This window comes from Electrona antarctica (assembly GCF_951216825.1).
Source record: "Electrona antarctica genome assembly, contig: scaffold_71, whole genome shotgun sequence".
NCBI lineage: Eukaryota > Metazoa > Chordata > Actinopteri > Myctophiformes > Myctophidae > Electrona > Electrona antarctica.
The window spans coordinates 231,461-254,054 of NW_027637292.1; the positions used below are offsets into that span (position 1 = coordinate 231,461).

Below are 22,594 nucleotides of genomic sequence, written 5' to 3' on the forward strand. Positions count from 1 at the left end.
AGTCATGATGATATCGTTACATCATGTTGTAGTCATTGTTTTGTAGTCATCAGGATGATATCGTTACGTCATGTTGTAGTCATTGTTTTGTAGTCATCAGGATGATATCGCTACGTCATGTTGTAGTCATTGTTTTGTAGTCATCAGGATGATATCGTTACGTCATGTTGTAGTCATTGTTTTGTAGTCATCAGGATGATATCGTTACGTCATGTTGTAGTCATTGTTTTGTAGTCATCAGGATGATATCGTTACGTCATGTTGTAGTCATTGTTTTGTAGTCATCAGGATGATATCGCTACGTCATGTTGTAGTCATTGTTTTGTAGTCATGATGATATCGTTACATCATGTTGTAGTCATTGTTTTGTAGTCATCAGGATGATATCCTTACGTCATGTTGTAGTCATTGTTTTGTAGTCATCAGGATGATATTGTTACGTCATGTTGTAGTCATTGTTTTGTAGTCATCAGGATGATATCGTTACATCATGTTGTAGTCATTGTTTTGTAGTCATCAGGATGATATCGTTACGTCATGTTGCAGTCATCTGCTATTTTCAGCATGCAACCAAGTGTAAAATGACTTACACTGGATCTCTTGTCCACTAGTCCCTTCCTAACATTGTAGTCTAGTTTTTATTTGCTGACGAAATTGTCAATATATTTAGTCTTAGTTTTAGTCATCATAGCTTAGTTTTCCTCAGTGGAAAAAGGTAGTCGATGAACATGTTTTTGTCAGTTTTAGTGTCGGTAGGTGTCCCCCTTAGTGTGAGACAGTCCCTCATTTCCAAGACTTCTCAGGCGTCCCACAAACTGAGACCCTGTCCCACATTGTGACTGATTGGTCAGAAGAACTACCTGTAGTAATATAAATAGTTCATTCCACTTTTGTCTTTTTTCCTCCTTTTTTGAATCACTGCTCCACACGGTATACTAATTCTCTCTCTCTCTCTCTCTCTCTCTCTCTCTCTCTGTCTCTCTCTGTCTCTCTCTCTCTCTCTCTCTCTGTCTCTCTCTCTCTCTCTCTCTCTCTCTCGCCCCAGTGCGTCTGAAGCGTCACAGGGTCATAGGTCGTAAGGTCATCGGGTCGTACCGTCGCTACATCAAGGTGGAGCCGGGTGAGGGGGAGGAGCCGGACGAGGGGGAGGAGCCGGACGGCGGCGGTGGGGGCGTGGCCAGGAAAAGGAGGAGGAGGCGGGGCAGGAGGCGGAGCAACGCGGCCATGGAGGAGGAGGAGCCAGGAGAGCAGGAGGACCAAGGTATTGCATCATCGTCGTCGTCGTAACGGATCGGTCGTTGTTTTTCAACTGTAACCGGAGGCTATAGGACATACTAGACGGACCACAGACTTACTATTAAAATATACAATCTTTATTTAGAAAATGCAATATATAACATACAGACTTTATTACGAGCAATTTATATCAAAGTTAACAATAAAAGTAGAGACAGATTACATCATACAAGAACATTAGCTTTCCCTATTACCAATAAAACCTACAGCTTAATTCAGTCTGGCTAAAGCAGTGACCACTGACTGATCACATCTGAACAGGGAATGGAAATGAACACAATGAATATACACCATGAACGCCTGTTAGCGAGGTCGTTGTTTTAACTATATTTACTATATCACCCTATTTTAGTCTCTGGTTGTGTCAACAACCCTGACCTCAAATTTGAGACCGCTCTCAACTTTGGTACTTTCGGCAGTGCTTCATGACCTCGAGAGTCCCGGAAAATAATTCCCCGTTCATTTTCCTCATAGACTTTTCAACAAGTATTTATTTAAAGACGTTTACGCCGCGGACAGAGACAACTGGAGTTGTGTTTGACAACATGGTTGACGATACGATTCATGGACCATATCGGTTCATTATGGCGATCCGATACAATACAATGATTTGAAGTCGATACAGTAACTATTTAAAATACATTGACATTATTTTAAACTAAGTAATTAAACCTCTCTTTTTCTTTTATCTTCTAAAAAATGCTAAACACCACGCACAAAAATGTAGTATTGATACAATCGATTATTTGCATAGCAAAACGATTCAATACTGATTATTTGAATTGCAAAACGATACCATACATAGTCAATGTTGCCGTTTTAATTTCGATTATACTTAGATTCTTGAAATTAAAAGCGATTTTTCGATGCAGTTACGATATCGTTACAGCCCTAGTGGCGAGCCTTTCTTTCTGAGCGCTAAACAGGGAAGTGAACGGGAGCGCGCATTAGGGCATTAAGCAACTAGTCGACTAGTTTACTAGTCGACTAGTAAATCCACTAGTCGACCTTGTTGGTACTAGTTGACTAGTTGATAAGAAAAATATTTTTTTTTCCCCGATTTTGTAGGCCTCAAGATCATGTAGATTATAGTTATAGTAACCAATGTACACAGTTTTTAAATGTACAAATATTTATTTGTACATTTGACTAGAAGTGAATGCCCTAGCGCGCATGCATGCATGCACGAACAGCAAGGAGTACATTGCAGAAGGAGAGGCCAACCCAATAAAAAAGAGAAAAATCTGATTTATTTATTTATAACGTTTGATATCAATTAAAAAGCGCTATGACGTGTACGTACACACGTCGTCGCACTCCATCGGTTGGATTAGCTAGGACGGCTCCACCGTTGTACGGTCTGGATGTGTGAATGTGTGTGTGTGTGTGTGTTAATGTGTATGTGCGCGTGTGTGTGTGTCTGTGTTAATGTGTGCATGCATGCGTGTGTTAATATATGTGTGTGTGTGCGTGCGTGCGTGCATTAATGTGTGTTTGCGTGTGTGTGTCAACAGACGAAGCCGCGGACAGGAAGACCCCGGGCGGCGTGGTGTGTGAGGTGTGTGGGAAGGTGATGTCGTGTCGGACCAACCTGGCGCGTCACGCCATCACGCACACCGGCCTGCAGCCGTTCCCCTGCCCCGTGTGTGGCCAGAGGTTCAACCGCTACTCCAACGCACAGGTGCACCTTTTACCCGTTTTACACCCGGTTTTGGCTTCACTGCACTGGCTTCCGGTTGTTTTTAGGATTGATTTTAAAATTATTTTACTTGTTTATAAAGCTCTCAATGGTCTCGCACCTTCCTACCTACATGACTGCCTGCCTAAATATGTCCCCAAACCTTCCTACCTCCATGACTGCCTGCCTAAATATGTCCCAAACCTTCCTACCTACATGACTGCCTGTCTAAATATGTCCCAAACCTTCCTACCTCCATGACTGCCTGCCTACATATGTCCCAAAACGTCCTACCTACATGACTGCCTGCCTAAATATGTCCCCAAACCTTCCTACCTACATGACTGCCTGCCTAAATATGTCCCAAACCTTCCTACCTCCATGACTGCCTGCCTAAATATGTCCCAAACCTTCCTACCTACATGACTGCCTGCCTAAATATGTCCCAAACCTTCCTATACCTCCATGACTGCCTGCCTAAATATGTCCCAAACCTTCCTACCTCCATGACTGCCTGCCTAAATATGTCCCAAACCTTCCTACGTCCATGACTGCCTGCCTAAATATGTCCCAAACCTTCCTACCTACATGACTGCCTGCCTAAATATGTCCCAAACCTTCCTACCTACATGACTGCCTGCCTAAATATGTCCCAAACCTTCTTACCTCCATGACTGCCTGCCTAAATATGTCCCAAACCGCCCCCTAAGGTCTTCCACTGCAGGCCTGCTCGCTTTGCCTAAAAAAATGGCAACTAAAAAATACGGGGAAGCAGCGTTTTGCTTCTACGGGCCGACGGCGTGGAACAAACTCCCACTGTACCTTCGACAGGCAGCCTCTGTAGACATTTTTAAAGCACAGCTCAAGACCCACTTCTACACTCTTGCTTTTAATTGATCTTTTAATTTTTTGTTATTCATGTCCTCCACTGTATTGCATTACTGCTCTTGTTTTTTAATGTTTATGCCTTGCTTTTCTTTTCTTTAACCATTAGACACCCATTCAACCGCTACTCCAACACACTTTTAACCGTTTAACACCCATTCTGGGGCGGGAGGGAACCCCCTTTTGGTGTTTTTGAAAGCGTTATGTTATACTTTAGCTATTGAAAAATAGCAGATCTACAAGCTCATAGCGCGGCACCGAGTGCCGCGCTATGAGCTTGTAGATCTGCTATTTTTGAAAAATCGTGAAAATGTGAGCGCAAGTCTTTGAATAAATATACTTTCAGAGTGAACGTTTTTAACTAAAATCTTTGCTTCTGGGGGGGGGGGGGGGGGGGGGGGTCCCTGGAACAACATATTTTCAGATGGGGGTCGGCGGCCAAATACAGATAATTCTGGGGGTCCTTGACATGAAAACGGTTGAGCACCACTGATATAGTAACATGAGGTTTTTCAGAAAACTGTCAGGATTTAGAATACTTTTTTTTAAGAATCTATCTCAGGTCTAAATTGGTTAACTTTTTCTCTGCTATCTACGATTATAATTGTACCCCCAAGGCTAGGGTACGGAATGTGCCACCTACGCACTCCAATGACTCCAATGTATTTTATATATAAATAGAGCTGGTCACTGAGCTCTCATCAATTTTACAATTTACAATTTAGGCATTTAGCAGACGCTCTTAATCCAGAGCGACTTATATTAAGCAAGAACAAAAAGCATGGGAATACATCACATATGTAAAATGCATTTATCGCGAAACATGCGTAAGCTAAGAACGTGACTAGAACATATCTATATAATGACACTATACATATAAACTATAACTAGAACATATCTATATAATGACACTATACATATAAACTATACATATATGCTATACTATGCTGTACATATATACTATGAAGTGCTATGACTACATACAATGCACTTATTGTGCTGTCTACATGACATGCTATAAGTCTGTTTCAAATGCTATATAAGTCTAAGAAGTGCTGTCTAAGGGGGGTAGGGTAAGTGCTATGGGCCATGATGGAGTCTGAAAAGGTGGGTTTTCAGACTACGGCGGAAGATCGGGAGTGATGCTGCAGTTCTGATTGCAACGGGAAGTGCATTCCACAGTTTTCCACAGTTTTCGACTCCAATGCATTCCACTGAACTTCCGGGTGTAGTTTGTTGTGATTAATCTCCCGTCTGGAATTTGGGAAAAACTGACGTGTCCGTGTCTTTCCCTCCTCCCCTTTCTTTCCCGCGTACCTGGTGACTCCGCCCACAGAGCCACATGCGCCGCATGCACTCGGAGGCGGACTCTCGGACGCGGGGCCGGCGCAGGGAGCACGGGGACAACAGCGCCCCCTCCTGGCTGTGTGAGATGTGCGGGAAGAGCTTCAACTGTCACTCCAGGCTCAGGGTCCACGTCATGGGTCACAACGGGGTGAAACCCTACGGCTGTCACATTTGTCCTAAGGTTAGTGTTACTATTAACTAGTGGTGTCAAAAAATATCCATATGAATCGATAATCGATTTTAACATTAACGATGCCAATATGTGCATAAAGTGGCAAATCGAGTGGAAAAGTGATTTTAACATTGTTTAACGTCGTTTAATGCGATCAGACAGGACCTTTCTGATTGGTTGTATGGGCTGTCGGTAGGCGTTCCTACCTCCGGGTATGATGATGATGTCACGCGACACGCACATACCCTCTATCGCAGGGGTTCTCAACCCGTGGGTCGCGACCCCCCCGGTGTTTTTTTTTTCTTTTGCAACTGAATGGCTGGAAAATGGAAATGAAGAGTTTACATGGTACACTTAGTACATGCATACACTTTCCTTAATGATTATATCTGGTTTCAGTATTTATTCATGATGTATTTTCACTATTATTATGGTTATTGTAGCGGTCAATTTGTATTTGGGGTGGGGACGGGAGGGGGTCACGAGACACGGCCAAAGCATTTCTGGGGTTCCCCGGGGGTCCCCTGGGGGTCCCCGGCCAAGAACGTTGAGAACCCCTGATTTATCGGATGGGGAGCAAAACATGTGATCTGAAACCTAGTTATTATTGTTATTGTTATTCCAGACCTATGTGAGTGCAGCAGATCTCTATAGTATTATTATTGTTATTGTTATTCCAGACCTATGTGAGCGCAGCAGATCTCTATAGTATTATTATTGTTATTGTTATTCCAGACCTATGTGAGTGCAGCAGATCTCTATAGTATTATTATTGTTATTCCAGACCTATGTGAGCGCAGCAGATCTCTATAGTATTATTATTGTTATTGTTATTCCAGACCTATGTGAGTGCAGCAGATCTCTATAGTATTGTTATTGTTATTGTTATTCCAGACCTATGTGAGCGCAGCAGATCTCTATAGTATTATTATTGTTATTCCAGACCTATGTGAGTGCAGCAGATCTCTATAGTATTGTTATTGTTATTGTTATTCCAGACCTATGTGAGCGCAGCAGATCTCTATAGTATTATTGTTATTCCAGACCTATGTGAGTGCAGCAGATCTCTATAGTATTATTATTGTTATTGTTATTCCAGACCTATGTGAGTGCAGCAGATCTCTATAGTATTGTTATTGTTATTGTTATTCCAGACCTATGTGAGCGCAGCAGATCTCTATAGTATTATTATTGTTATTCCAGACCTATGTGAGTGCAGCAGATCTCTATAGTATTGTTATTGTTATTGTTATTCCAGACCTATGTGAGCGCAGCAGATCTCTATAGTATTATTATTGTTATTGTTATTGTTATTCCAGACCTATGTGAGTGCAGCAGATCTCTATAGTATTGTTATTGTTATTGTTATTCCAGACCTATGTGAGTGCAGCAGATCTCTATAGTATTATTGTTATTGTTATTCCAGACCTATGTGAGCGCAGCAGATCTCTATAGTATTATTATTGTTATTGTTATTCCAGACCTATGTGAGTGCAGCAGATCTCTATAGTATTATTATTGTTATTGTTATTCCAGACCTATGTGAGTGCAGCAGATCTCTATAGTATTATTATTGTTATTGTTATTCCAGACCTATGTGAGTGCAGCAGATCTCTATAGTATTGTTATTGTTATTGTTATTCCAGACCTATGTGAGTGCAGCAGATCTCTATAGTATTATTATTGTTATTGTTATTGTTATTCCAGACCTATGTGAGTGCAGCAGATCTCTATAGTATTATTATTATTATTATTATTGTTATTCCAGACCTATGTGAGTGCAGCAGATCTCTATAGTATTATTATTATTATTATTATTGTTATTCCAGACCTATGTGAGTGCAGCAGATCTGTATAGTATTATTAATATTATTGTTATTGTTATTCCAGACCTATGTGATCGCAGCAGATCTCTATAGTATTATTATTGTTATTGTTATTCCAGACCTATGTGAGCGCAGCAGATCTCTATAGTATTATTATTGTTATTGTTATTCCAGACCTATGTGAGCGCAGCAGATCTCTATAGTATTATTATTGTTATTGTTATTCCAGACCTATGTGAGCGCAGCAGATCTCTATAGTATTATTATTGTTATTGTTATTGTTATTCCAGACCTATGTGAGTGCAGCAGATCTCTATAGTATTGTTATTGTTATTGTTATTCCAGACCTATGTGAGTGCAGCAGATCTCTATAGTATTATTATTATTGTTATTGTTATTCCAGACCTATGTGAGCGCAGCAGATCTCTATAGTATTATTATTGTTATTGTTATTCCAGACCTATGTGAGTGCAGCAGATCTCTATAGTATTATTATTGTTATTGTTATTCCAGACCTATGTGAGTGCAGCAGATCTCTATAGTATTATTATTGTTATTGTTATTCCAGACCTATGTGAGTGCAGCAGATCTCTATAGTATTGTTATTGTTATTGTTATTCCAGACCTATGTGAGTGCAGCAGATCTCTATAGTATTATTATTGTTATTGTTATTGTTATTCCAGACCTATGTGAGTGCAGCAGATCTCTATAGTATTATTATTATTATTATTATTGTTATTCCAGACCTATGTGAGCGCAGCAGATCTCTATAGTATTATTATTATTATTATTATTGTTATTCCAGACCTATGTGAGTGCAGCAGATCTGTATAGTATTATTAATATTATTGTTATTGTTATTCCAGACCTATGTGATCGCAGCAGATCTCTATAGTATTATTATTGTTATTGTTATTCCAGACCTATGTGAGCGCAGCAGATCTCTATAGTATTATTATTGTTATTGTTATTCCAGACCTATGTGAGCGCAGCAGATCTCTATAGTATTATTATTGTTATTGTTATTCCAGACCTATGTGAGTGCAGCAGATCTCTATATTGTTGTTATTGTTATTCCAGACCTATGTGAGTGCAGCAGATCTCTATAGTATTATTATTGTTATTGTTATTCCAGACCTATGTGAGCGCAGCAGATCTCTATAGTATTATTATTGTTATTATTATTCCAGACCTATGTGAGTGCAGCAGATCTCTATAGTATTATTATTGTTATTGTTATTCCAGACCTATGTGAGCGCAGCAGATCTCTATAGTATTATTATTGTTATTGTTATTCCAGACCTATGTGAGTGCAGCAGATCTCTATAGTATTATTATTGTTATTGTTATTCCAGACCTATGTGAGTGCAGCAGATCTCTATAGTATTATTATTATTATTGTTATTCCAGACCTATGTGAGTGCAGCAGATCTCTATAGTATTATTATTGTTATTGTTATTGTTATTCCAGACCTATGTGAGCGCAGCAGATCTCTATAGTATTGTTGTTATTGTTATTCCAGACCTATGTGAGTGCAGCAGATCTCTATAGTATTATTATTGTTATTGTTATTCCAGACCTATGTGAGTGCAGCAGATCTCTATAGTATTATTATTATTATTGTTATTCCAGACCTATGTGAGCGCAGCAGATCTCTATAGTATTATTATTGTTATTGTTATTCCAGACCTATGTGAGTGCAGCAGATCTCTATAGTATTATTATTGTTATTGTTATTCCAGACCTATGTGAGCGCAGCAGATCTCTATAGTATTATTATTGTTATTGTTATTCCAGACCTATGTGAGCGCAGCAGATCTCTATAGTATTATTATTGTTATTGTTATTCCAGACCTATGTGAGTGCAGCAGATCTCTATAGTATTATTATTAGTGTGGTTGCCCTAAAGGGCAACCAGACTATTGTAATTGTGGGCTCGCAACAGCGAGCACACACTAGTTATTGCCAGTTTATATTTATTCTTGCTTTATTCCAATTTCCGCCCTTTTTTCGAATTCCTACTACTTTCACACACTTTATGCTAGAAATTTAGTTCAAACTTCAAACTGTTCAGCTCTTTGCAGTTATGTGTGCTTGCATTTAGATTTTTACAATTGTTTATACTTTTTTAACTTTTTAACTTTTTAACTTTTTTTGACATTCTTTATAATGAGAGTCGATGGGAGAAACGTCCCATTTTTCACAGTTGACTTTTTTGTGCTCTTATTACTCTGTCATACTTTCACTTTGAAACTCCATTCAAACTTTAAAATGTTCATCAATCTTTGAATTTTCATTGGTGAAAAAGTTGTTTTGAAAAAGTTTATACTTTTTAAAATATTTAACTTTATTTATAAAATGTTTCTCTCATAGACAATGTATGGGATTTTATCTCTAAATCAACCTCACTTTTGCAGCCTCATTACTCTGGCATACTTTGTCGTAGAAACGTGATTTAAACTTTAGCTAGCTCACACGGCTGTGGACTTTTTCGTGGTTCAAATCGTATTCGAATATGTTACACGGTTTCTCCGATATCGCAGTTCAATCGCAGGCCGTATCGTCTAATTAGTGCGCCCTTAGAGTGCGGGGCCTCCTTGAGTAGAGTGTGGAAACTGAAATGCTTCACCTCGGAAATCTACCAAACAAATTGTCGTCCTGGCCAAAATATTCACTTTACACGGATGTTCTTTGGTCATTTTGTAGCCACACATGTCCTCTTTCACACAATGTAACCACCAAAGCACAGATACATACAGAATGTGAACTACGGCCTTTTAAGTGACACAAATACAGTCAAGCTGCCCATTGACCTCCATTGTATAATTCTTACGAGGAAAGTATCGTGAAGACAATTCTTAACTCGCTCTTATAACCACATTTTCGATCGTACCAACACCACCATCGCACATGTTGTACCTCAATGGCTCAGGCCACTCAAAGTGAAAAAAATATTTGCATTCGACTTTTACTTTTTGCGATAGAGCAATTTGTTCGGGCATAGGTTTTTCCCTATTCAGGCCCATTGAAATCTCCCAGTCATAGTGAAGCACTGTTTTACTCTCCCACAGCTGAGACATATAAGGGCTTAATTACAGGGCTGACATTAGAGTTACAAGATCTCAATGAGTTGCTCTGCGAAACCTTGTGAGCTTGTAGGTCTGCTATTTGTGCAGTCACAGACACACGCATGCATACGCACGCACGCACGCACGCACGCAGCTTGTAGGTCTGCTATTTGTGCAATTAGGCTCTACACACAGAGTCACAGACACACGCATGCATGCACACGCACGCACGTGCACACGCACGTGCACGCGCACGCACACGCACACGCACACGCACACACACACACACACACACACACACAAAAACCCTGTCTTTTGCTTGCAGCATGCTACAGTCTTGCAATTTGCTCCATGGGCTTAGACCACCAATAGGAGCACGCTGTACTTAATTAATTGCTTAAGCCCCGCCCTTCTGTCTTCCCATTGGCTGGCCTTTACACAGCTCTAACTTTTGTTTGCAGCATGATACAGTCCTGACAATTTGTTTATGGACTTACACCACCAATAGGAACACTAATATAAACTTAAAAAATATATTTTTTTTAAACTTTTTTTTTTTTAACTTTTTTTTTTTTAAACTTTTTTTTTTTAAACTTTTTTTTTAAAACTTTTTTTTTTTAAACTTTTTTTTAACTTTTTTTTTTAAAAACATTTTTTTTTTAAACTTTTTTTTAAAAACTTTTTTTTTTAAAACTTTTTTTTTTAAACTTAAAAAAAAACTTAAAAATAAAAAACTTAAAAAAGAAAACTTAAAAATGAAAAACCAGTGTTCAGACTTGGTGGGTGGTCCCACAGACACAGCTATAACTTTATACATTGCGTTTTTAGCGAGCCCACGCAGTTTCTACAGGAACTGCTTTCTAGTTGTAACACTTTATTGTGGGCTCGCAACAGCGAGCACACACTAGTTATTGCCAGTTTATATTTATTATTATTCATTATTCCGCCACTTTTTTCGCACTCCTACTACTTTCACACACTTTATGCTAGAAATTTAGTTCAAACTTCAAACTGTTCAGCTCTTTGTAGTTATGTGTGCTTGTATTTTTATTTTTACAATTGTTTATACTTTTTTAACTGTTTAACTTTTTAACTTTTTTTTACATTCTTTATAATGAGAGTCGATGGGAGAAACGTCCCATTTTTCACTGTTGACTTTTTTGTGCTCTTATTACTCTGTCATACTTTCACTTTGAAACTCCATTCAAACTTTAAAATGTTCATCAATCTTTGAATTTTCATTGGTGAAAAAGTTTTTTTGAAAAAGTTTATACTTTTTAAAATATTTAACTTTATTTATAAAATCTTTCTCTCATAGACAATGTATTGGATTTATCTCTAAATCGACCTCACTTTTGCAGCCTCATTACTCTGGCATACTTTGTCGTATAAAAAGACGAGTCTGTTGGATTTCTCAGATTGTACACTGATTGCCTTCCAAAGTTTTCAGGAGTGGCCCGTTTTGTACAAAATGCTGCACATATCCTGCTCATCCAGAATTCTATCCTCAGAGATGCTATGAGTGATCTGGCTCTGCATTTCCTCAACAAAATGAAGAAAATTGTTGCAAAAAAAAAAAAAAAACATCCTCCTAAACATTTTGCCAAACATCACACACACTCCTATCCTCCTGGTGGAGACCTGTGCCCGGAAGGGCACTTTTTCTAGTTATTATTGTTATTGTTATTCCAGACCTATGTGAGTGCAGCAGATCTCTATAGTATTATTATTGTTATTGTTATTCCAGACCTATGTGAGTGCAGCAGATCTGTATAGTATTATTAATATTATTGTTATTGTTATTCCAGACCTATGTGATCGCAGCAGATCTCTATAGTATTATTATTGTTATTGTTATTCCAGACCTATGTGAGTGCAGCAGATCTCTATAGTATTATTATTGTTATTGTTATTCCAGACCTATGTGAGTGCAGCAGATCTCTATAGTATTATTATTGTTATTGTTATTCCAGACCTATGTGAGTGCAGCAGATCTCTATAGTATTATTATTGTTATTGTTATTCCAGACCTATGTGAGTGCAGCAGATCTCTATAGTATTGTTGTTATTGTTATTCCAGACCTATGTGAGTGCAGCAGATCTCTATAGTATTATTATTGTTATTGTTATTCCAGACCTATGTGAGTGCAGCAGATCTCTATATTGTTGTTATTGTTATTCCAGACCTATGTGAGTGCAGCAGATCTCTATAGTATTATTATTGTTATTCCAGACCTATGTGAGTGCAGCAGATCTCTATAGTATTATTATTGTTATTGTTATTCCAGACCTATGTGAGTGCAGCAGATCTCTATAGTATTATTATTGTTATTGTTATTCCAGACCTATGTGAGTGCAGCAGATCTCTATAGTATTATTATTGTTATTGTTATTCCAGACCTATGTGAGTGCAGCAGATCTCTATAGTATTATTATTATTATTGTTATTCCAGACCTATGTGAGTGCAGCAGATCTCTATAGTATTATTATTATTATTGTTATTCCAGACCTATGTGAGTGCAGCAGATCTCTATAGTATTATTATTGTTATTGTTATTCCAGACCTATGTGAGTGCAGCAGATCTCTATAGTATTATTATTGTTATTGTTATTCCAGACCTATGTGAGCGCAGCAGATCTCTATAGTATTATTATTGTTATTGTTATTCCAGACCTATGTGAGTGCAGCAGATCTGTATAGTATTATTATTATTATTGTTATTCCAGACCTATGTGATCGCAGCAGATCTCTATAGTATTATTATTGTTATTGTTATTCCAGACCTATGTGAGTGCAGCAGATCTCTATAGTATTATTATTGTTATTGTTATTCCAGACCTATGTGAGCGCAGCAGATCTCTATAGTATTATTATTGTTATTGTTATTCCAGACCTATGTGAGTGCAGCAGATCTGTATAGTATTATTATTATTATTGTTATTCCAGACCTATGTGATCGCAGCAGATCTCTATAGTATTGTTATTGTTATTGTTATTCCAGACCTATGTGAGTGCAGCAGATCTCTATAGTATTATTATTGTTATTGTTATTCCAGACCTATGTGAGTGCAGCAGATCTCTATAGTATTATTATTGTTATTGTTATTCCAGACCTATGTGAGTGCAGCAGATCTCTATATTGTTGTTATTGTTATTCCAGACCTATGTGAGTGCAGCAGATCTCTATAGTATTATTATTGTTATTGTTATTCCAGACCTATGTGAGTGCAGCAGATCTCTATAGTATTATTATTGTTATTGTTATTCCAGACCTATGTGAGCGCAGCAGATCTCTATAGTATTATTATTATTATTGTTATTCCAGACCTATGTGAGCGCAGCAGATCTCTATAGTATTATTATTGTTATTGTTATTCCAGACCTATGTGAGCGCAGCAGATCTCTATAGTATTATTATTGTTATTGTTATTCCAGACCTATGTGAGCGCAGCAGATCTCTATAGTATTATTATTGTTATTGTTATTCCAGACCTATGTGAGCGCAGCAGATCTCTATATTGTTGTTATTGTTATTCCAGACCTATGTGAGTGCAGCAGATCTCTATAGTATTGTTGTTATTGTTATTCCAGACCTATGTGAGCGCAGCAGATCTCTACAAACACATCCGTAAAGTCCACGAGGAAGGAACGACTGTCAGGTAAACATCTTTTATTATTTATTACTTATTCTTATTAAATAAAAAAGTCTTCTGAAAGAATATATATACATGCAAAGATTTGTGCCGCATTTTCACGATTTTTCAAAAATAGCAGACCTACAAGCTTGTAGATCTGCTATTTTCTAATAGCTAAAGTATAACATTATGCTTAGTTTAAAACACCAAAAGGGGTTCCCGCGCAGAATGGGTTAATTGACATAGATCTAGGCCAATGGCGGCAAGTGTGTTAACTTATTTTACATTATCTTCTCTTCTGTCAGGTATTCGGGCGGCCCTCTGCTGTGTGACAGGTGTGGGAGGGTATTAATTGACTCCTCCCCCTGCAGGTATTCGGGCGGCCCTCTGCTGTGTGACAGGTGTGGGAGGGTATTAATTGACTCCTCCCCCTGCAGGTATTCGGGCGGCCCTCTGCTGTGTGACAGGTGTGGGAGGGTATTAATTGACTCCTCCCCCTGCAGGTATTCGGGAGGCCCTCTGCTGTGTGACAGGTGTGGGAGGGTATTAATTGACTCCTCCCCCTGCAGGTATTCGGGAGGCCCTCTGCTGTGTGACAGGTGTGGGAGGGTATTAATTGACTCCTCCCCCTGCAGGTATTCGGGAGGCCCTCTGCTGTGTGACAGGTGTGGGAGGGTATTAATTGACTCCTCCCCCTGCAGGTATTCGGGCGGCCCTCTGCTGTGCGACAGGTGTGGGAGGGTATTAATTGACTCCTCCCCCTGCAGGTATTCGGGAGGCCCTCTGCTGTGCGACAGGTGTGGGAGGGTATTAATTGACTCCTCCCCCTGCAGGTATTCGGGCGGCCCTCTGCTGTGCGACAGGTGTGGGAGGGAGTTCAAGTGCCGCTCTCTGCTCGTGGCTCACTACCGGACTCACACCGGAGAGCGACCGTTCCACTGCGACATGTGCACTCTGAAGTTCGCCAGGCCACACCTCCTGAGGAGACACAAGGTAATCTGATTACATTACACCTACTGGAGACACAGGGTAATCTGATTACACTACACCTACTGAGGAGACACAAGGTAATCTGATTACATTACACCTACTGGAGACCCAAGGTAATCTGATTACACTACACCTCCTGAGGAGACACAGGGTAATCAGATTACATTACACCTCCTGAGGAGACACACGGTAATCTGATTACATTACACCTACTGAGGAGACACAAGGTAATCTGATTACATTACACCTACTGGAGACCCAAGGTAATCTGATTACACTACACCTCCTGAGGAGACACAGGGTAATCAGATTACATTACACCTCCTGAGGAGACACAAGGTAATCTGATTACATTACACCTACTGAGGAGACACAAGGTAATCTGATTACATTACACCTACTGAGGAGACACAAGGTAATCTGATTACATTACACCTACTGAGGAGACACAAGGTAATCTGATTACATTACACCTACTGAGGAGACACAAGGTAATCTGATTACATTACACCTACTGAGGAGACACAAGCCTCCCTTAGAGATAGGGTGAGAAGTTCATCTCCCTTAGAGATAGGGTGAGAAGTTCACCTCCCTTAGAGATAGGGTGAGAAGTTCACCTCCCTTAGAGATAGGGTGAGAAGTTCACCTCCCTTAGAGATAGGGTGAGAAGTGCATCTCCCTTAGAGATAGGGTGAGAAGTTCACCTCCCTTAGAGATAGGGTGAGAAGTTCACCTCCCTTAGAGATAGGGTGAGAAGTTCATCTCCCTTAGAGATAGGGTGAGAAGTTCATCTCCCTTAGAGATAGGGTGAGAAGTTCACCTCCTTAGAGATAGGGTGAGAAGTTCATCTCCCTTAGAGATAGGGTGAGAAGTTCACCTCCTTAGAGATAGGGTGAGAAGTTCATCTCCCTTAGAGATAGGGTGAGAAGTTCACCTCCCTTAGAGATAGGGTGAGAAGTTCACCTCCCTTAGAGATAGGGTGAGAAGTTCACCTCCTTAGAGATAGGGTGAGAAGTTCATCTCCCTTAGAGATACGGTGAGAAGTTCACCTCCCTTAGAGATAGGGTGAGAAGTTCATCTCCCTTAGAGATAGGGTGAGAAGTTCACCTCCCTTAGAGATAGGGTGAGAAGTTCACCTCCCTTAGAGATAGGGTGAGAAGTTCATCTCCCTTAGAGATAGGGTGAGAAGTTCACCTCCCTTAGAGATAGGGTGAGAAGTTCACCTCCCTTAGAGATAGGGTGAGAAGTTCATCTCCTTAGAGATAGGGTGAGAAGTTAACCTCCCTTAGAGATAGGGTGAGAAGTTCACCTCCCTTAGAGATAGGGTGAGAAGTTCACCTCCCTTAGAGATAGGGTGAGAAGTTCACCTCCCTTAGAGATAGGGTGAGAAGTTCACCTCCCTTAGAGATAGGGTGAGAAGTTCACCTCCCTTAGAGATAGGGTGAGAAGTTCATCTCCCTTAGAGATAGGGTGAGAAGTTCACCTCCCTTAGAGATAGGGTGAGAAGTTCATCTCCCTTAGAGATAGGGTGAGAAGTTCACCTCCCTTAGAGATAGGGTGAGAAGTTCATCTCCTTAGAGATAGGGTGAGAAGTTCATCTCCCTTAGAGATAGGGTGAGAAGTTCATCTCCCTTAGAGATAGGGTGAGAAGTTCACCTCCCTTAGAGATAGGGTGAGAAGTTCACCTCCTTAGAGATAGGGTGAGAAGTTCACCTCCCTTAGAGATAGGGTGAGAAGTTCACCTCCCTTAGAGATAGGGTGAGAAGTTCATTTTCCCCACTTCCTGTGTTTGGTGTGATGTCACTTCCTGTGTTTGGTGTGATGTCACTTCCTGTGTCCCTCCAGGCAAACGTCCATGCTGAAGGTCGTACGAGAGTGAGGTCAGAGGTCACCGCAGAAGAGGAGCGACCTTTTGTCTGTCAGGTCGGAACGCACGCGCACACACGCACGCACACACACACAGAACTTTGAATATATATTCTTTCAGAGCGGCGGCCAATTACATATATTTTTTAGGGTCCTTGACATGAAATGTCATGTCCTGTCTGTCTGGCTCTCTCTCTCTGCCTGTCTGTGTCTCTCTCTCTCCCCAGGTGTGTGGTAAGAGGCTGAAGACAGTGGTCCAGTTAGAGTCTCATGTCAGAGTTCACACAGAAGAACGTCCTCACAGCTGCTCTGTGTGTCTGAGAGGGTTCTCCTCCTCTAGGTAACTAAATGGTGCATTTATATAGCGCCTTTATCCAAGGCGCTTTACATAGATTGTGCATTACATTCACCCATTCACACACACACACACACACATTCATACACCGATTGCGGCGGAAGCCATGCAAGGCACCAACCAGCACATCGGGAGCAATTTGGGGTTCAGTGTCTTGCCCAAGGACACTTCGACATGTAGACAGGAGGAGCTGGGATTCGAACCGCCGACCCATGGATCATTGGACGACCTGCTCTACCTCCTGAGCCACAGTCGCCCCTATAGTATCTACATAGTACATACTACTGTACCTAGTAACTACCTACTGTACCTAGTAACTACCTACTGTACCTAGTAACTACCTACTGTACCTAGTAACTACCTACTGTACCTTCTCTAAAACACCCTGGACAACGCTCCACGCGTCCCAGACTCTTCTCCCTTCTCTAAAACACCCTGGACAACGCTCCACACGCCCCAGACTCTTCTCCCTCTCTAAAACACCCTGGACAACGCTCCACACGCCCCAGACTCTTCTCCCTTCTCTAAAACACCCTGGACAACGCTCCACACGCCCCAGACTCTTCTCCCTCTCTAAAACACCCTGGACAACGCTCCACACGCCCCAGACTCTTCTCCCTTCTCTAAAACACCCTGGACAACGCTCCACGCGTCCCAGACTCTTCTCCCTTCTCTAAAACACCCTGGACAACGCTCCACACGCCCCAGACTCTTCTCCCTCTCTAAAACACCCTGGACAACGCTCCACACGCCCCAGACTCTTCTCCCTCTCTAAAACACCCTGGACAACGCTCCACACGCCCCAGACTCTTCTCCCTCTCTAAAACACCCTGGACAACGCTCCACACGTCCCAGACTCTTCTCCCTCTCTAAAACAACCTGGACAACGCTCCACACGTCCCAGACTCTTCTCCCTTCTCTAAAACACCCTGGACAACGCTCCACACGTCCCAGACTCTTCTCCCTTCTCTAAAACACCCTGGACAACGCTCCACACGTCCCAGACTCTTCTCCCTTCTCTAAAACACCCTGGACAACGCTCCACGCATCCCAGACTCTTCTCCCTTCTCTAAAACACCCTGGACAACGCTCCACACGTCCCAGACTCTTCTCCCTTCTCTAAAACACCCTGGACAACGCTCCACACGTCCCAGACTCTTCTCCCTTCTCTAAAACACCCTGAACAAAGCTCCACACGTCCCAGACTCTTCTCCCTTCTCTAAAACACCCTGGACAACGCTCCACGCATCCCAGACTCTTCTCCCTTCTCTAAAACACCCTGGACAACGCTCCACACGTCCCAGACTCTTCGCCCTTCTCTAAAACACCCTGGACAACGCTCCACTCGTCCCAGACTCTTCTCCCTTCTCTAAAACACCCTGGACAACGCTCCACACACCCCAGACTCTTCTCTTTCTCTAAAACACCCTGGACAACGCTCCACACGTCCCAGACTCTTCTCCCTATCTAAAACACCCTGGACAACGCTCCACTCGTCCCAGACTCTTCTCCCTCTCTAAAACACCCTGGACAACGCTCCACGCGTCCCAGACTCTTCTCCCTTCTCTAAAACACCCTGGACAACGCTCCACACGTCCCAGACTCTTCTCCCTTCTCTAAAACACCCTGGAAAACGCTCCACACGCCCCAGACTCTTCTCCCATCTCTAAAACACCCTGGACAACGCTCCACACGTCCCAGACTCTTCTACCTTCTCTAAAACACCCTGGACAACGCTCCACGCGTCCCAGACTCTTCTCCCTTCTCTAAAACACCCTGGACAACGCTCCACACGCCCCAGACTCTTCTCCCATCTCTAAAACACCCTGGACAACGCTCCACGCGTCCCAGACTCTTCTCCCTTCTCTAAAACACCCTGGACAACGCTCCACACGTCCCAGACTCTTCTCCCTTCTCTAAAACACCCTGGACAACGCTCCACGCGTCCCAGACTCTTTTCCCTTCTGGTTCCAAAACTATAGAATGCACTTCCCATCACAGTCAACTGCAACCTCACTCCCAATCTTCCTCCGTAGTCTGAAAGCCCACCTTTTCAGACTCCATCATGGCCCGTAGCACTTGCCCTAGCCCCTTAGATAGCACTTTATGTAGACTTAGAGAGCATTTTATACAGACTTATAGCATGTTACGTAGACAGCACTAGGATTGCAATGTATGTAGTCACAGCACTTCATAGGACCTCTGCATTCACGGGATGCACTACTGTAGTCTGGCTAACAAGCCAGACTAATATCACACAACACTGTCGCGGTATATCAGTCTGGGCTGGCTCCACTTGGATTTCATTTCCCGGGGAACATTTTCTCTTTGACGCAATTGGTCAGAGCTACTGTCAGTCAAAAGTCTCAAGCATTGAACGTCACTGTACCAAAGCCCGCCTATATTGCATACCGTGTCCCGATTGGTCCGACCTGTTCTCTGCTGTAGGAAAGAGGCGTGCTACTGAGCCTCGCCAGACCGTAATCCGCTGGTAGGCAACTTTTTTTTGCCAACGGCTGATTCGGTCTGGTTTATTAACCAGGCTAGCACTACTGTACTGTTTTTTATTCTAGTTTATTTTGCTAGCTTTAGTTATAATAATCATTTCTTCTTCTGTTTTCTACATGAATAATATAACCACATTATAACCATATGAAATGAAATGGGAGTTAAATGCTGCAATTTGTAAAAAAAATCAACCGCTACGAACTTTCAAATCTCAGCCTCTCTGTGAAACATTGCAATTAAATATTAACGTGGGTTATAACTGACCGTCAATGGTGACGTAATTACCATATGTTTCAATATTGGTTGGGTAACAGGTAACGTATGTATGTATACATGTATGTAAGTTGTATAAGTACTATACTGTGGTCGGCTGGCTTTATGCGAATGCTCGGTAGGGATATATACTGGATGTTGTGACGTAATAAAGACAGTGGCGTGCACAGACATTTAGAGGGGCAGGTGCTCAAGTTAAAAAAGGGCACCTTGTGCAGCGCGTGGAACCGGCCGGTTGCCTTAATCCATTTTGGGCGGGAACCCCTTTTGGTGTTAGCATTATGTTATGCTTTAGCTATTGAAAAATAGCAGATCTACAAGCTTTTTTTTTTTTTTTTTTTTTTTTGCAAAAGGGCACATTGCCAAAAGGGCAGGGGGTGCTCTAGCACCCCCTAGTGTCTATCTGTGCACGCCACTGAATAAAGATATGTTTCAGTGTCGGGGGAATTAAAGGTAATGTCTGTATGTTTACATGTATGTAATCTGAAACCTATCTTTATTAATTAAAGGTAATGTCTGTATGTATACATGTATGTAATCTGAAACCTATCTTTATTACGTCACCATCGACAGCCAGTTATAACCCGGCATTGATACATATTTTCATTACATCATCATCAATACCTACCAAGCACGACCACAATACCTGCGCGCTCTGCTTGCGCAAGTAATAATAATAATAATAATAATAATGTTTTATTGTTCTACGTCCTCTAGGACCCTGAGGCAGCACCAGCTGACCGTCCACGCTGAGGGGGCGGAGAGACGCACCCCCACCCGCAAGACCGCCATGTAACCAATCAGCATGCTTCATTTTCATTGATTGATTCAGATACCTTTTTATTTGCCATTGTGTATACACTGCGGAAAGAAAACTATCTCCTATTGGTCCACGGTGCTGATGGATCTCTCATATCATTGGTCCACAGCACTGATCGATCTCTCATATCATTGGTCCACAGCACTGATCGATCTCTCATATCATTGGTCCACGGTGCTGATCGATCTCTCATATCATTGGTCCACAGCACTGATCGATCTCTCATATCATTGGTCCACGGTGCTGATCGATCTCTCATATCATTGGTCCACGGTGCTGATCGATCTCTCATATCATTGGTCCACAGCACTGATCGATCTCTCATATCATTGGTCCACGGTGCTGATCGATCTCTCATATCATTGGTCCACGGTGCTGATCGATCTCTCATATCATTGGTCCACAGCACTGATCGATCTCTTAACCCATTTTGGGGCGGGAACCCCATTTCGTGTTTTAAGCATTATGTTATACTTTAGCTATTGAAAAATAGCAGATCTACAAGATCTACGAGCTTGTAGGTCTGCTATTTTTGAAAAATCGTAAAAATGTAGTGCAAATCTTTGAATATATATTGTTTCAGGGCGAACGTTTTTAACTCAAATCTTTGCTTCTGGGGGGCTTCCTGGAATGACATATTTTCAGATGGGGGTCGGCGGCCAAATACATATCATTTTTGGGGGTCCATGACGTGAAAATGTTTGAGAACCACTGATATGTCAGGTCTAAATGGGTTAACACCATTGGTCCACGGCACTGATCCATCTCTCATCTCATTGGTCCACGGCACTGATCCATCTCTCATCTCATTGGTCCACGGCACTGATCCATCTCTCATCTCATTGGTCCGCAGCGCTGCCCGCAAGGCGGAGAAGGAGGAGCCGGAGACGCCCTCGCCCTACGTGTGTCCGACCTGCGGACGAGACTTCAAGTTCAGGTCCACCCTGGCCCTGCACAGCGTCACACACACCAAGGAGAGACCCCACCAGTGTGACCTCTGCCCTCAGGTTGGTACCCACACTAAGGAGAGACCCCACCCCTGTGACCTCTGCCCTCAGGTTGGTACCCACACTAAGGAGAGACCCCACCAGTGTGACCTCTGCCCTCAGGTTGGTACCCACACTAAGGAGAGACCCCACCAGTGTGACCTCTGCCCTCAGGTTAGTACCCACACTAAGGAGAGACCCCACCAGTGTGACCTCTGACCTCAGGTTGGTACCCACACTAAGGAGAGACCCCACCCTGTGACCTCTGACCTCAGGTTAGTACCCACACTAAGGAGAGACCCCACCAGTGTGACCTCTGCCCTCAGGTTGGTACCCACACTAAGGAGAGACCCCACCAGTGTGACCTCTGCCCTCAGGTTAGTACCCACACTAAGGAGAGACCCCACCAGTGTGACCTCTGCCCTCAGGTTGGTACCCACACTAAGGAGAGACCCCACCCCTGTGACCTCAGGTTAGTACCCACACTAAGGAGAGACCCCACCAGTGTGACCTCTGCCCTCAGGTTGGTACCCACACTAAGGAGAGACCCCACCCCTGTGACCTCTGACCTCAGGTTAGTACCCACACTAAGGAGAGACCCCACCAGTGTGACCTCTGCCCTCAGGTTGGTACCCACACTAAGGAGAGACCCCACCCCTGTGACCTCTGCCCTCAGGTTGGTACCCACACTAAGGAGAGACCCCACCCCTGTGACCTCTGACCTCAGGTTAGTACCCACACTAAGGAGAGACCCCACCCCTGTGACCTCTGACCTCAGGTTGGTACCCACTAAGGAGAGACCCCACCAGTGTGACCTCTGACCTCAGGTTGGTACCCACACTAAGGAGAGACCCCACCGGTGTGACCTCTGACCTCAGGTTGGTA

General features: G+C 42.3%; 1 protein-coding gene across 1 annotated transcript in view; it reads left to right on the top strand.

Annotated features, from left to right (window-relative positions):
- The window catches only part of LOC306919014 (uncharacterized protein), a 38,545-nt gene that overhangs the window by 9,348 nt on the left and 6,603 nt on the right, over positions 1–22,594 (top strand). Inside the window, exons 4-13 of the mRNA XM_079531856.1 lie at positions 1,046–1,261; positions 2,811–2,977; positions 5,196–5,387; positions 13,868–13,935; positions 14,217–14,246; positions 14,775–14,904; positions 16,747–16,824; positions 16,995–17,107; positions 20,621–20,695; positions 21,577–21,730. Coding sequence (XP_079387982.1) covers positions 1,046–1,261; positions 2,811–2,977; positions 5,196–5,387; positions 13,868–13,935; positions 14,217–14,246; positions 14,775–14,904; positions 16,747–16,824; positions 16,995–17,107; positions 20,621–20,695; positions 21,577–21,730 — 1,223 coding nt within the window. The remainder of the gene's footprint in view (positions 1–1,045; positions 1,262–2,810; positions 2,978–5,195; positions 5,388–13,867; positions 13,936–14,216; positions 14,247–14,774; positions 14,905–16,746; positions 16,825–16,994; positions 17,108–20,620; positions 20,696–21,576; positions 21,731–22,594) is intronic.